The sequence below is a fragment of the Notolepis coatsorum genome (assembly GCF_963971535.1).
Source record: "Notolepis coatsorum genome assembly, chromosome: 2".
Taxonomy (NCBI): Eukaryota; Metazoa; Chordata; class Actinopteri; order Aulopiformes; family Paralepididae; genus Notolepis; species Notolepis coatsorum.
This window is the reverse complement of record NC_140166.1, coordinates 38152727-38168950: the sequence shown is the minus strand read 5'-3', so window position 1 is coordinate 38168950 and position 16224 is coordinate 38152727. Positions and strand designations below refer to the sequence as shown.

The 16224-nt window shown below is 47.8% G+C and overlaps 1 protein-coding gene across 2 annotated transcripts in view; it reads right to left on the bottom strand.

Annotated features, from left to right (window-relative positions):
* Positions 1-16224, bottom strand: part of LOC311248941 (ras-related protein Rab-27B-like) — a 28096-nt gene that overhangs the window by 10158 nt on the left and 1714 nt on the right. Inside the window, exons 2-5 of one of the 2 annotated variants that reach the window (XM_084338185.1) lie at positions 15191-15370; positions 13899-13984; positions 5081-5184; positions 4361-4484 (exon numbers count right to left, since the gene is read on the bottom strand). In XM_084338185.1, coding sequence (XP_084194311.1) covers positions 4361-4484; positions 5081-5184; positions 13899-13984; positions 15191-15343 — 467 coding nt within the window. In that variant the 5' untranslated portion in view covers positions 15344-15370. Of the gene's footprint in view, positions 1-4360; positions 4485-5080; positions 5185-13898; positions 13985-15190; positions 15391-16224 lie in introns of both variants that reach the window. The other variant, XM_084338186.1, reaches the window with a different exon arrangement.

Here is a 16224-nt window from a genome sequence, read left to right as displayed (position 1 = left end):
TCCAACACAGTGTGAAGAACAGTTTCTACGTGGACAACTGTTTACAAAGCGTTTCGACTCAAGAAGAAGCCGAGGCTCTCCTAATCAAGTTACGCGCCTCCCTGATCAAAGGCGGCTTTGATCTCAGGCAGTGGGCCAGCAGTGACCCGCACGTATTGCGCAGCCTCTCCCCCGCGGACAAGGCTGCCAGCAGCGAGACCTGGATGGCGACAATCCCAGGAGAAGCCCAAGAAATGACACTAGGACTAGTCTGGCGCTTCAAAACAGACTCGCTCCACTATAGACACAAACCCTTGGCTCCAGAGCAGGGAAGGTCGACGGCGATACCGACCACCAGACGGAGTGTGTACAGAACACTCGCCAGACAATATGACCCGTTGGGATGTATTCTACCTTACACCACCAGGGCAAAGATGATTGTACGAGCACTATGGGACAAGGACCAGGGCTGGGACGACCCAATACCCGCACACCTTGCCTCAACATGGAGAGAGTGGGAGACGGAACTCCGCTCACTCCCAGGCGTCAATATACGCCGCAGCTACTTCCCATCCACAGTGAGGCCAGAGACATGCGAGATTGATCTACACGTCTTCAGCGACGCCTCCGAAGTAGCCTACGGATCGGTGGCCTACCTGCGTGCCCAAGAGAAGGGAGGAAAGATACACACTGCTTTCATCCTGGCCCGCTCAAGAATAGCCCCACGTAAGCAACAATCTATCCCACGTCTAGAGCTCTGCGCAGCCCTCGCAGGAGCGCATCTAGCCACGTTAATCCAACGTGAACTCACCATTCCGGTGCACAGAACAATCTTGTGGTCAGATTCCACGACAGTACTCACATGGATCAAGTCTGATTCATGCAGATACAAAGTCTTCATGGGAGTCAGAGTCACCGAGATTCAAGAGTTAACAGAAGAAGCGAGCTGGCGGTATGTGGACACCAAACACAACCCAGCTGACGTCATCACCCGGGGAATGTCTCTGGATGACCTAACCCGTCGCAACATCTACAGTGACGGACCAGAATTCCTCAAGCTCCCGGAAGGAGATTGGCCTACGCTCACCCCGCGGGAAGCAAGTAACGAGGAGGCTGAGAACAAGAAACCTATGTTCTGTGGACTGAGCACAGTCGCCTCCACAGACCCCAACATAGATGACTGCATTACCCTAGAGAGTGCGCAGCAAAGAACATTCCTGCGGCACCACCCAGAGATTCAGTCCACCACTGACATGTCAGCAGCTGACTACGAAGAAGCAGAACTTCTTCTACTACAACGAGCCCAGAGAGACTCGTTCCCCGATGAGCTAGACTGTCTACAGGGAGGAAACCCCGTCCCATCAGACAGCAGACTGATTCACCTGGCACCAGAGAGTGACGCCCATAATCTCATCAGAGTGGGTGGTCGCCTGCGGAGAGCCCCCGATCTACCAGATGACATTAAGTACCCGATCGTCTTGAACAGCCGACACAAGGTCACAGAGCTGATCATAAAGAAATACGACGAGGATGTACACCACGCAGGAGCAGAGAGAGTCTTCGCGGAGATCAGACGTCGTTATTGGATATTGCAAGGGAGAGAAGCAGTACGGCGCTTCCAGCGAACCTGTCTAGACTGCCGTAAGTGGCGCGCGCAGCCCAGCATACCACGGATGGCTGACTTACCCCCCTGTCGCCTCCGAATCGGCGACAAGCCATTCCACTCCACAGGCATGGACTGCTTTGGCCCGTTGTATATAAAGAGAGGAAGAGGCACCGAGAAGCGGTGGGGTATTGTATTCAAATGCATGAACACCAGAGCGATACATATCGAGCTCCTTCCGACCATGAGCACAGACTCATTCCTTATGGCCTTCCGAAGATTCACATCACGGAAAGGAAAACCGTCTACATTGTTGTCTGATCACGGGACCAACTTCAAAGGCGGAGAAAGAGAGCTGAGAGAGAGCTTCCAAGCTATGGGCCCAGAACTTAAGACCCACCTCGCTCCATCCCAGATTGACTTCCAGTTTAATCCCCCGAACGCACCCCACTTCGGTGGAACCTGGGAACGAGAAGTACGTTCTATAAAGACAGCCCTTGAACTCAAAGCCCCTCGGTTACGTCTCCAGTGATGTAGCAGATGTCGACCCAGTCACCCCCAACACACTCCTAATGGGGCGGCTGGACCCCGCGCTACCCCAGACAATGTACAGGCCTGAAGAAGCGAACGGCCGAAGAATGTGGAGGTACAGCCAAGTACTAGCTGACAAGTTTTGGAGCAGCTTCCTACTTCACTACCTACCGTCTCTACAGACCCGCCAGAAGTGGGTAAAAGAGAGAGACAATTTGACAGAAGGAACAGTCGTCATGATTATTGACCAGTCACTACCCAGAGCTATGTGGCCGGCTGGCCGCGTAAGCAAAGTGATCACCGGTGCCGATGGCAAGGTCCGAGCAGCTGAAGTACTCGTCCAAGGGCGCACTTACACACGTCCCGTGGCGAGGCTCATAGAACTGCCCCGACTCCCAGATACTATCGATGATGACCATGACCCCATGACTTTGTGAGTTGACTGACCCTTACAGCGGACCTTTAGTGGTAGACAGTGCGGTTAATCTGTCTCTGCTTAGCTAATTAGGTGGGACTAATTAGGGGGCGGCTGTTGTGAAGGATCAGATTAAACCGAATATATATATTTATTTATATATATATATTTAATTGTATTTGTATATCGTTTGATATCCCCTGTATATTCCTTGTACAATATGCATTGAATATCCCTTTAGTCTACTAAACAGCCCATAATAGTTTCATTCTACCATTGGACGAGAACCTGGCGCCAGGTTGCCATACCCCTAGGTCCAAGTTCAATCGTGCCGCCCAACATGTCGTGGCAAGCCCCGGTTCCGCGCAGGAATATGTCGGGCGAAATACGAATGGTACTATTTGTTCATAGCGCATATATATATGGCGCAAGTAAAGTAGAACTTTCTTTTAGTCCAGTTCTTTACCCTCCAACAGAGTGACAGACGCGAAGCCTCCCCACGACGCACGTGTGGTGTAGTAAGGCCTACTTGGCCCCAGAATAGGCATTGAGATATCGTGTAGATTAATAGTTGAATAGTCATAGTTTGGCACTATACCGTCGAGTTGGACGTATTCTATTAAGCTAATAATAGTCTATTTATGTATGGTGCATCGTTCGGTTAGAGTTCTAAAGTTATCAGTACCCCCATCGTTCCTGACGTTATCTGGACGCTTAACCAGGCTGGGCAGACCCCTAGTGGTGCTTGCATCCGAGGAGCTCCGGGCCAGGGCGACTGGACCTGTATATTGGATTACTCTACCCGGACGACGGCGAGCCTCCCACGGCTTGGATTATGCTTTGGGTGCTTTGATTATTCCATGGATAAAGGCCAACACTGCAGAGTGTTGGAACTACCCCCCGGAGAGGACTCCAGGTGAGACGGCGCTCTACACCAGTGAGGTCGCCTCACGTCTCTCCGTTGTGGACCGGCAGCTACCGTCCACAGAGGGTCCAGCTGTATTCGTCTGCGGACCGAGGTTCTGTGGGCACCGTGTTCAAGACTTTGAATTCTCCCAAGACACCGTCGGCCAGATGGGATACCGTCGGCCAGATGGGATACCGCCAGCGGCTTCTCTAACCCCCCCCTCCTACTGTCTTACAACCAGCGGGACCCCCCCCCCTTAGTGTATCCAGCTATAATCATTTAAGTACCATCGCTATCGTTTCCTAAATATTCCAGGTTGTATACTTACTCCCTGCGTAACCACAGATTGGACATTCAATGTTGATTTACCTACGAATACTCATTTGCCATAAAAGTGCATATTTCAAATCATAAATGTAATTAAGTGAATGTTGTATATACCTTTTGCTATATTAAACCTTCGATTTGGTACATTTGTGTGGATTCGTTTCATCAGGTGGGAAAGTGTTCATCATACTTATATCATGTACTGGATGGCCAGAAGTTAAAGTACAAGAGGTAGTGGTATTAAATACCATATCTAACAATACAGTCAGGGAATTGTACCCCTCAGTTACAGTTCCTGTTCTGAGCTCAGAAGGGCTGCCTTTTCTGTTGATGTTCCTGACTCCTGGAACATCCTTCAACGCACTTTAAAGATCAGTACTCTTACAACCAATGCACGGATCAAAGCCATGATCACTAACCACTGTGCATCAGTCTGTAACTGTTTTCTGCAGATTTTCTCATGAACTGCCCGTTTACTCGTTGTCATTGGAAATGATCTTACAAGTATTAAATAAAGGTTTGATTATAAATGCTGGAACCGCCGCAAACTACCGCAGCTAAAGAACCTACGTGAAAGTCTAATTCAGCCATCACTCACCCATATCGGTCTGCCAGGTCTCTTGCTTGTCTAGCAGGGACTTCTCTCAGGTCACGGAGGTCTGCCTTAGTACCCACCAACGCTATGTCTGGACTGTCACAGTATGCATTGGCCTGCAGCTGACCTGGTCCAACACAGAGACAATAATTGACTACCCTTTATAATGTAAATTAACATAGTGTAACAGAGCAGATTCTAACCTACACCAGCAATGCCAAAAGGGGAATCCCCCTGGCCAATGGAAATTAATATCAATGGTAGGCGAAGTAACCTCGGGGTTCCAAAACGATTTAATGTCAAGGACCCCCAAATAAGGGACCCCTCATTGGGGAAGTCATTTGATAAGATTTTGTCCAGGTGCCCCCCACATGAGAAGGTGTTTTTGGGATTTAGTACAGAGTTGTAGTCTGTACTGTAGATGGTGAGAACATTGAGGAGAATGAAACCTGTATGGAATAGTCACAGGACAAACTTCTGGTGCATGAAATAATGATACCATTCTTTATTCAGCTGAGGGACAACTTAGAACCGTTTCAAAAGACACTTTGGGAATCACTGGGCAACATCTACTGTACATATGGACGTTAGTATACTACCACCAAGAGAGACTATAGTATATGGTATATTTATAATGAACTAATGATAGATGGAGTCAGTCTGTGAAGCCAGACCATTGATTTAAAGGTGTTGGCAGTGCTGGTCTGCTGAGCTGACACATACTTATCCAGTTCCTGACGTTAAGGAAGCTTTGCTGATTGGTCAAGTCGAACATCAGCAGAAAGCCCATTGCATCTCTGAAGAAAGCTGTAGTGAGACTCCGGAACCTAAATGGGAATGCAAAGCAACAGATATATTATCGTATAGCTTACGCTCTGCTCTCTTGGAACTATCCCTTTATCCAATCTAATAATGAATAATCTTCTCCACATGCACACACCCATCCGCCTGGCCACACCCACATCCGCTCCTCTACATAAGTGCCTGTATACACCACTTTAAGTTTAGTGCCGAAATAGTTGTTGGAAAGGAGCTACGTTGACATTGTATCTTTGTTTTTTCTCTCTCGCAAATTTACGGAAAAACTAAGAGATAATGTCTTCACCGTCAGAGGGTCTAGACCAGGGGTCTCAAACTCGCGGCCCGAGGGATGCTATTTTGCGGCCCCCCTACTTGACATAAAAGTTTAGTGTTAATGCGGCCCGCGCGCAACTGTTTGCTGAGTCGTTGCGTGAGAGTTGGACGTTTTATTTATTTGATCACTTGTAGGCTACCATAGCGCAGGCTCATGACAGCAAAGTTACGTTAGTGACTTGGTTGAAACGTGATTCCGGAGTGATATCAAGTAAAGTGGAAAATGCATCCTCGCTATCTCCTCTGACTGCGAGCAGTGCTCTGCATGTCCGGCTGCACTGCCACTGTCTGTCTGTGTCTGTGTACGGGTCTGGTCCAATCACATTCAGCGTCCCGTCCGCATTTTTCCCCCTCACCCACAGTCTGCGAATCAGATGCAGAGTAGGGCGGGTCTTCACGGACTGCATGTCGTCGCTCTCTTTCAGTCAGAGTCAGAGCAGAGTTGACAGCGCATCTACAGTAGCCTCGCTCCCAGTTTTATCTCCGTGAGATAAATGTAGCTAGTACGTAGCCTAGTTTCGCCAGCAGAAAAATATGGCATGTTCAAAGTAAAAGACAAGTCGACTGCAAGTCAAAGGTGAACGGACTGAAAAATATGCGTTCATCCTGAGTCCCAGCACCAAACCAATGTGACTATATGCCAAGAAACGGTAGCTCTTGTGAAGGGTGGCAATTTGAAAATAATGTATGACTGAAGTGATGGAGACCATGTTTGAAGGTAAACAAAAGCAAATCCCCCTCAGATCGCACAGAAACCAGAATAACTGAAATACTGGCTGGTGATTTGATCAAACAGCTTTGTGGTAGAATAAAAAAAAATGCACAGTGCATTTCCATAGCTGTGGATGAGTCCACTGACACCACTGAGAAGCCTATGTTCTGAAGAACCATTCATGTTCTGAAGAACTGTTCATGTTCTGAAATGTTATTGCTAAAGATTGAGAAGATTGGATCAGTTGTACTTTTTTTTTTTAATACTTGAAACCCTTTTTTTGTGGAATATTTGATGCGGCCCAGCCTCACCCAGACTCTACCTCCAGCGGCCCCCAGGTAAATTGAGTTTGAGACCCCTGGTCTAGACGCTCACAACGTTACCCTCCACCAGCGTTTCACTATCGCAGCGTCCTCCGTGCGTCGTGGGCCGTCTCTGGCTCCGCGGTCGTGGCAGCCAGGTGCGCCTGGGTGGCGCCCGGTGGTGAGTTTGCCTCGCAGAGGGACGGTTGAGGCTCCATCTCCTGTGAGATGGCCGGGTACCGGCCCTGGTTCCCCCGCCAATGGACAGTCGGCCGACAGCACCTCTGGTGGCTGAGGATTTGCGTCGCAGACGCAGATGATGGCAGCCTGCAGGGAGATGGAGGAGGAGTGCTCCGTGCTCCAGCCACATTTCTCCCGACCCGATGTCACCGGTGATGTCCGGAAGAAGCAACACCGGCAGAGGACCGCGACCGTTGCCTCCGTCACCACTGCTGGCTGCTGGGCCTTCAGCGAAGAAGGCCAGGAGTGGAGGGAGTGCCGCGACCGCTGCAGCCAGTCGCCCCACACCTGGAGGGAACGGTAGGGATCGACGTGACCAGGCTCCCCAGCACCGTCCCTCCGGGCCAGCTCCCCGTGGGGGAAAACAGCGCTCTGCACGCGGCAGGAGCCGCTAGTGACTCCCCTGTTTACCCCCCCCCCCCCCCCCCCCCCAAAATATGTTTTTTGTTACAAAACGTGTTTATTCACTATATATTGGAGATACGATGTATAACCCTCACCTAGCTGTGGGGTTGTGTGTTTGCTTAGGGAGTAGGGCAGTTTTCTTTGAAAATAGTTTTCTGGTCGCTATATATATGTGTGCTTAGCAAGGCCTGTGGCTAGCACTCGGTCAAGAGACTTGTCTTCTCTCATCATGAAAAGACGGTGTTCTTCTTGCAGTAGTAAGAGTGAACTTTACCTTTTTTATCTAAGGGGGTTGTGTGTATTCTGTTACGTTTGGGAAAACATGGCATCGAGTCCACAACTAGGTTAAGTGTTAGCCTACAGGAGTAATCACATATGTAGCTTGTACCGAGGTCTTTGGACCCTCTCTTTAACGTCCGTTGTTTTTTTCTTTACTTGGTAAAGTATAAAAATGTGGGTGGCGAGTTCGCACATGAGCCTAAAGCCTTGTATAAAAACCAGTTTTTTACACAAGCAAGTTTATCGTCTGTGGCTGGCGTGCAACTGTTAAGCTTATCCTAGAGGATATACGCTTTTTCATGTAGCATGCTAGACAACTGGTATCATGCGCTGCTTGTTGTTTTCATCGTATCCGGGGTGTAGGGTCATAGGAGGTGAACTGATAAACCCCTCCCCCCTTTTACTGATTGGCCAGGGGGTTGGACCTGTTCTTCGGCCTTCCTGTCACGCTGTGGGGTCAGCGCGTCACGCCGTCACAGGGAGGGGAAAGGGGGGGGGGGGGAGGAGAGTTCCCTGGTCCCACGCCATATTTGGACAGGTGGGTCACGGGATTTCCCCGGCCATTAGAATACGTCACTGGGCGCGTTTCTATTGGTCATGAGACTTCCGTGAGTTCTTTCAGGCTCCATGCTATGGACCACTGTCATTGTCAAGATTGGGTGATGCAATGCGTTGGAAACTGTTCGTTTTCTGCTCTGCTCTCTATTTAAATATGTATTGAACTTTTGGTCACGTGGCTCAATGTTTACATATATCTTTTCAATTGTTACTCACGTGGAAGGTCTCTGGGGGTTCCCTGTCTTCCCTCTTATATACAGAGCGGTGTTGACAGGGTTTTTTCCCTCGAACGCGTCATATGGGACCCATATCTGTGTCTTGTTTGGCCGGCTTCCTGCCGCTCGTCCCAGACGGCATGGAGGGAACGTTGTCTGGTTTCTTATTAGAATTACCATTGATGTGTTTTTCGGTCTCGACGTGTACATAGCGCTGGCCCTGGGTGCTTTCGGTGTGGAACCACGTCATGGGCTGGCGCGCCTTGGTTGCTCATTCATAGAAACGGCGTTTTTTATGCAAGCGACTGGGAACAAGATTTTATCTCTTCCGAGCGCCAGTGTACTAGGTTAGACTCGACGACTCACGTTCATCTCCGGGGGGAGATGACGGAGTAGATCAAAGCATTGGTGGAGGGGTCTCATGCCCATGGGGTGGGCCACCAAGTGCAGTGCATTCACATACTGACCGTCTTGGTGGCGCCCTCTGTGATGTTTTGGATCGACACGCGTACCTACCCCCGTCATAGGATTGGGGATGGCGGCGTGACTAGGACACAGGACTGGTTCTGGTCGCGCCGGACCAGGTCAGTTAACCCGTTGTCCGCCGGGGCGCAGATCTGCTGTTCTGGTACTCTGAAGGACTTTGTCCTTTTCCGGGGGGAAAATGCCGGGTCGGCCCGGGCGTCGCAGGGATTGATATTATGAATGTGTGCGTCATAGGTATGACACTACGAGTTGTCCTTCACAGTGTGTGCTTGGTCCATATTGTGTTGTACCTTGCGCTGTGCTAAGGGGACTGGTCCTTCTCCATTCGTTTTCGCCCCTCCCTTCCCCTGCTGGGCAGGGATGGGAGGGGGCTGTCAAGGAGGTTTTCTATTGAACCCCTCTGGCATCCCTGTGTAGGTCCCGGTCCGCCGGGCCCAGGTCCGAACTCATTCTCGTCGACCTGTTGGCCTGGGTTAACCCCTTTGAAAATTGAAACACTTGTACTGCCTGTATAGCCGGTGTATATACGTGCAGTTATGTTTCTGAAATTTTTCTTGGTGGGTTAAAGGAACAACCGCCTCCTGTTAAACTAAACATAGGGGGGTGGTTGGTTCCCCGGTGTGTTCGTAGCAGAGTCGACTCTCGGGTTGAGGCCGGGCTTGACCCCGTCTGCCCGCGAGTGTGCCCCCGCACCTTTCATGACGTCTGCCAATTGTGTCAGCCTTCTCTTGAACCTCGATCTCTCTGGAGGGGTCAAGTTTGTGGAGGTTGCGACATGGTGCACAGCATACCGAACGCCCCTTCCGCCGGGGTGCTGTTTCACAGTAGACCCATTAGGCGCCTGTCTAGTCCGCAGTGCTCCGGGCACAGGTCGAGTTATGCTCTTGGGGCCTGTTGCCTGGATTGAGGGATCAACCTCTTTGGGGGATGTCTCCCCGGTGCGCCGACTGGCCCCATAGTGTTGTGGGGGTGTAGCCTCTTGTGGAGTGCTTCAGGGCGGCGTGCCGTAGGGGGGAAGGGCCTGCTCTTGGATTGGGCCCTGTCCGATACGCTGGCAATGTGGGGGGTGGTGTCACCAGTGACCGTCTGGTGGGGTCTCGATGCTATGGCATCGTTGGCCTCACCGGGCCCCCTTTTTCGGGGGGTCCTGGCCCTCAGGCTGTTCCTGGGGCTGGGTCCTCCTCCGTGCGCCGCTGCCAAGGCCTTGCCACAGGGTTGGTTTCTTGACCTTTGACCCTGTGATGTTGGGGGCTGTGACGGGGGTGTTGCGTTCCCTGGTGGCATGCGGGATGCGCGCCTGAGTGGTCGTGGGTCCTTCTGCGTGAAGTTAAGTCCCACGATCTGCTCACCCTGTGCGTTTGAGGTGCTAAACCCTCTTCACACAGTCGGATCCGATTCCCTCCCGTCCCCCTCTAGGGGGTCCAGGGGGCTCGGGTCCTCCCCGGTTCTGATGGTTGTGGGGAGCCTCAGCGGGTACATCTGTCGAGCTTCCGCTTTGCTCAGCTCCTGTGTTCCAAGAGAGCAGAGCGTACGCTATACGATAATATAACGTCAGGTTATTCTATAACCCTAGTTATATGAGTATAGCGCGCTCTGCTCTGACTCACTGAGGACCCCGTGGTCATCGCCTTCGGTGGTGAAAGACTTGGGACGTGGCCACGACCCCGCTTATGTAGAGGAGCGGATGTGGGTGTGGCCAGGCGGATGGGTGTGTGCATGTGGAGAAAATTATTCATTATTAGATTGGATAAAGGGATAGTTCCAAGAGAGCAGAGCACTCACTATACTCATATAACTAGGGTTATAGAATAACCTGACGTTATACTACCAAAATTGAGGTAGCATAAGATAGATAACTAGGTAATCTTTTTTCTTCTTCTTTCATTTATATGAAATAAAGATATATATAGTTTACACAATCTTGAGCTATATTAACTAATTCTGCGCCAAACCCGAGATTTCTCGCGTTTCAAATCCAAGCGTTGAGCGGCAGAAAACGAGATATCTCGTTTTTATATCCTTTTTTTCCCCCGATTTTATAATAATAATTCATTTAATTTATATAGCGCTTCTCAATGACCCGAAGTCGCTGACAGTAGTCGGGAGCAAAGTAAAAACAAAGAAACAAAAACAAAGAAACAAAAACAAAGAAACAAAAACAAAAGGAACATGAGACCATGGGGGGGAACAGGGAAGACAGCATGATAGCACAAAAAGACAGAGCGGCAGGAGGCAGACATGGTTATGGGTGGGGGGGGGTTGAAGGCAAGGGAGAACAGGTGGGTTTTGAGGTGAGCTTTGAAGGTGGAGAGTGTAGGGGAGTCTCTGATGGACTGAGGGAGGGAGTTCCAGAGTCGGGGTGCAGTGCGAGAGAAGGCCCGATCACCAACGTTTTTGAGTTATCATACTAGGCACTCACGCGGGCCTTGTGGGTGTGGATTGGACCTGCAATGACTATTGAATCCCGCCAGGTGGCAGTATCGCCTACCTTATGCACATGCATGGGCCCCACAGCCCCCAAGCAACCACAGCCCCCCAAACAACTAGGGAATCTACTAGTAGGTTGCGAGCAGCTGTGAGCAAGACGCGATCGCCTAGAGCGAACTATTGGATATTATGAAAAAGACTAAATGGATTATATGGATGATGATTATGGACGATAAGGTGCATTTCCACCAGACTATGTTGGACTATGTTGGACTCAGCACTACTGGTAAAACGTAAAAGAAACTATAATCAAACCGATCGATGAGGAAACCTATTCGGCTCCGTCTATAGTCTGGTCCGAGCAGATATAGTAGATGAAGAAGACAATGGATGAGGGCTACCTAACATTATATGTATTGATCCTGTTCTGTTCTCTAAAACAAAGGTAACGTCTATTTTACGTCTACTCTACCGAAACCCCATCCTAAAACATGAGTTTGTATGATCGCAGCGTCTGAAAAAGACCTCCCCCAATGCCTTTGTGAAGAAACATAATGGTAGTGTACCTTTTGACAAAGGTAACGTCTATTTTACGTCTATTTTACCGAACCCCCATCCTAAAACATGCGTTTGTATGATCGCAGTGTCGGAAAACGACCCCCCCCTCCCCTGTGAAGAAACATATGGTAGTGTTTACCTTTGACGTGGCAATAATATAGGTTTCAGGCAAGCAGCCGCGAGATTTGCGCATACGCTGCACAAAACACACTTTATCTCACAATCTAGAAAACCAGCCTGGATTATTGTGAAACGGACCGATGTTTAGCATGGAATATCGCACAAACAAAAGTATGTAGAAATGAACTGTTTCGTCCCTGTTGGACTATAAATAGTGCCCGTCAAATGAGCCATACTATTGTCTCCATAGCTATAATATAGAATATACGCAAACTGAAAACGGTCCAATAACGCTGGCGCCAGGGAGTAAAGATGGGAAAACAGCGTGGCAGTGAATGAGTTAATCATCAGCAATCATACACATCTGTACAACTCAGTCCAACCTTTCACACTACAGTATGCCCATTTAAAGCCTCAGATATAATATTCATGCTGTACAACATTCACAGTTTAAAGTAAGAACCTCAAACATTTTCTAAATAAGTGTCTATTTTATCACTCTCTTTCACCAATTTATATAATACAATAGTGATTCTACCTATACCCAGTTAATGAACGTTTTTATATTTGTGGTACTTGCATTTTCTAAGCAGTGGTGTCTGGTAGGACAGGAAAATCATCCCGCACACAGGAAGTGATACATTTTACATCCCCAGCAGCATGTTTGGAATGAAGTGAATTGAGTGAAAATAGCTGATTACCACTTTAACTCTTGCCAGTCATTCTACTTTATGGTACACTGACTGACTCACCACACCTTCCTCTGCAGCTGTAACCACAGGATTGCCATGCTGCATGTGAGGTCTTATTGTCCTTGGACAGTGTGTCGTAGTACATGTACGGGGAAACCCTGTAAATTGTTGTGTTTCTGCACTGATGTCACCAAGAGAAATGTATGTACTGAAGACCCTTGCACCGAAGAACCGTATAACTCTGTTTTGACAGCCCATGTATTTGCAGTTGTAAAGTCAATCCACATCACAATAAGGTACAGCTATCCAGCTAGCCTAGCTTAGCACAAATTAATGGAAGCGGATATGGACCAGCTAGCCTAGCTGTTGGCCAAAAACACCTCTCCTGGAGTTTTAAGCTAGGCTAGCTGTATCCGCTTCCATTCATTTGTGCTAAGCTAGGCTAGCTTGCAGCTGGATAGCTTTCTACTGAACGCACAGAGGAAATTGGTATCTATCTTTGTCCCATAATATTGGTGTGTTGTTCCTTTAACCCTTTCACTACCACACTACAGAAGGTTAACCTTTCATTAACCCTTTGTTGTGTGGCAGTGAAAGGGTTAACATTCTGTATTGTCGCAGTGAAAGGATTAACCTTCTGTATTGCCGCGGTGAAAGGGTTAACCCTTTGGTAGTGTGGTAGTGAAAGGGTTAACATTCTGTATTGTCGCAGTGAAAGGATTAACCTTCTGTATTGCCGCGGTGAAAGGGTTAACCCTTTGGTAGTGTGGTAGTGAAAGGGTTAACCTTCTGTATTGCCGCGGTGAAAGGGTTAACCCTTTGGTAGTGTGGCAGTGAAAGGGTTCAAATGTTCTACGGTCCGGGCGGCTAGGTGGTGCAGTGGGCAAGGCGCTCACCACCAATGCAGGAGACGCTGGGTTCGAGCCCAGCTCTCCGCATTGCTATCAGTTTGGCTGGTCGTTCATACTAATACAATTGGCAGTATTAGGGGGTGGGAAGCTGGTGGGTGGGGATCGGACGTTGTGGACAGCGACTCCTACAGGTCGGTTGGTGCGCCTGCGCAGCAAAATCAGGAAGCGACGGGGGCGGCGTGCCCTCCAAACGCAGACCCCCGACGCTGAGAGATCGCACTGTGCAGGTGAAAAGATGCGACTGCTGCTTCCTCGAGTACCGGAGGGGACACGTGATGCAAGGCTTGGTCCACATTGCAGCCGGCTTGTGGGAGGCATGGCCTAACAGCGTTCGAGACAGGGTAGGGTAGAATTGGACGAGACAAAATTGGGATGGGAGAAAAATAGAAAATGGGATAAAAAGTAGAAAAAAAAATAAAAATGTCTACGGTCCTTCGTCTGAGGCACTCGACTTGAATGAGTGAATGGTTTTCTGACAGTGATGTTGTTCATGGTGTAGTACCTCTCCTGTCCTGCGGTATCCCACAGCTGCAGGTGGACTTTGAAACACTTCTCCGTGGTTCCATCAGCACCTTTCCCCACGTACGTCTTGAGAACACAAGACACAAAACACCAGGTACCAATTAAGGCGACTGAATAATAGGTACCAAAAATAGGTGTGACTGACACACGCGAAAACAATGTGTTGAAACGGAGGGTATTTTTAGTCCACAGTACACCATCAGTAGGGGTATTGCACAAAGTAAGAATATGCAGTTATAGCCAGATCACATTCAAAAGAATAACTTCTGATATTTTTGTTTATAAAAGTATAATGCCATTGCTAAACCTAACATTCAAGTTTAATCCAAAACATCCAAGGTATACTGTAGTTTTCCTGCTTTGTGAAGTAATCAGCCTGTAAATCCTTGTAATTGGTACTATGAAAATAATTGCAGAGTAAACGTGTCTTGTCTTCATTAAGTCTCATGCAGGGAGACTCGTTCAGTATGAATGCCATGGTGGTTCATAAGATATACCATTTAGTCACAAGGCAGCTTTTTAAATTACATATAAAATGAATTTGCCATGGGGGTATATAGACTGCAGAAGTGATTTTCCAGGGTTCCCCCGGGCTGGGTATTGCCACTGATTTTCTGTTTCGATTAGATTCTGATTGATAAGGTCCCAATTCGATTTGATCTCCGATTCTATTCAATATCTATTTGGTTAGGGATATTTCGGTTACAATACCAGTTTTGCTTGGATATGAAAGACATTCTCAGAAAACTAATGCTGTAAATTGTACAAGGAACCTTCTAACCTGGTGCATTATTAAGAATTGACCACAAAGCAGTTACATCAATATACTTCTTATTCAGCATTAAAATATATACACTATATATATATATAACATTACATATTTAAGGTCGACTGGGATTTTATGAATTGATATCGGAATATGCAAATGAAGATAGATTTTTTTTCTTTTTTTTTAACCCAGCCCTAGTTCAAAAGCACTTGTATTTTACTAAGACTGTTTGATCTTAGTAAAGTACAAGTGGTTTTACACGTATTTCCAAGTGTTCAACGTGAACTAGGTGTCGATCTAAACCCCTCATGTTGTCATGAGGCTCCAAACCCTTTCACTGCCACACTACATAAGGTTAACCTTCTGTAGTGTGGCAGTGAAAGGGTTAACCGGCCATCGTGTGGCAGTGAAAGGGTTAACCTTCTGTGCATCGTCACAGTGAAAGGGTTAACCGTTTGGTAGTGCGGCGGGGGTGAAAGGGTTAACGCGGGGTCAGGACTCACCACCCTCTTCTCCCTGAAGTCGATCCCCACCGTGGTGGTGAACCTGCGGTTGAACTTCTTGTCGGTGTACCTGTAGAGGAAGGTCGTCTTGCCCACGCCAGAGTCCCCCAAGGCCAACAGCTTGATCAGATAATCATAGTCTCCATCGATCATCGTGCAGCTTGGTGCTCAGGACCTGCCCTGAGGCAGAGAAGAGGAGACTATACAATGTAAGGCGATAAGAAAATAAAAAGTCAAAATAGATAGATGAATAAATAAATTAACATCCGTCTGGACTTATTTTTTTCTCTCAATGCTGTGATTATCCGACATGAAATCACACGTCAGATAAACTGATGCCCATCATATTGGATTCGCATTGATAATGGGAAGTCTGTGATACTACATAATCAAAACGAAATTGTAATTTTCAATTGACATTCTTAATTGATAGTCTTTTTGTGACTAATTTGACACATTTGCTTATTTTTTGTATCATTAATTTAGACGATCACCAGTTATTTTTTTTATTTTTTTATTATTTTTTAAACAAACGATCACCAGTTCTTAACGTTTTTCCTGTCATGGACCTCCAAATGTATACACATTTGGTCAGAGTCCAACTTGATAAGAATTTGTCTGAGGAACCCCCATCTGAGAGGATTTAACTGTTAAATGTTGTTAATCCATCCTCCTACCCATGTAAAGCGTCTTTGAGCACCTGGAAAAGCACTATATAAAATAGATGTATTATTATTATTATTATTATTATTATTAATCCAAAATTCCATTGACCATATTCACATGGTGGCCATTTTGCTCAGGTTGTGTCCCTTTCCAGCCTGTTCCCACCTTAACAGAAAATAACCCAAAATGAGCATGACATAAGAACAAAATGTGAATGATATGGTCAATTGCCGTTTGTGGTGTAGTTGAGGCAGTGTTGTAGTCGAGTCACTAAATCTGGAGTCCGAGTCGAGTCTCGAGTCCCCAGTGTTCGAGTCCGAGTCCAAGTCACCAAAGAAGAGCTTGAGTCCGAGTCCAAGTCATCAAGG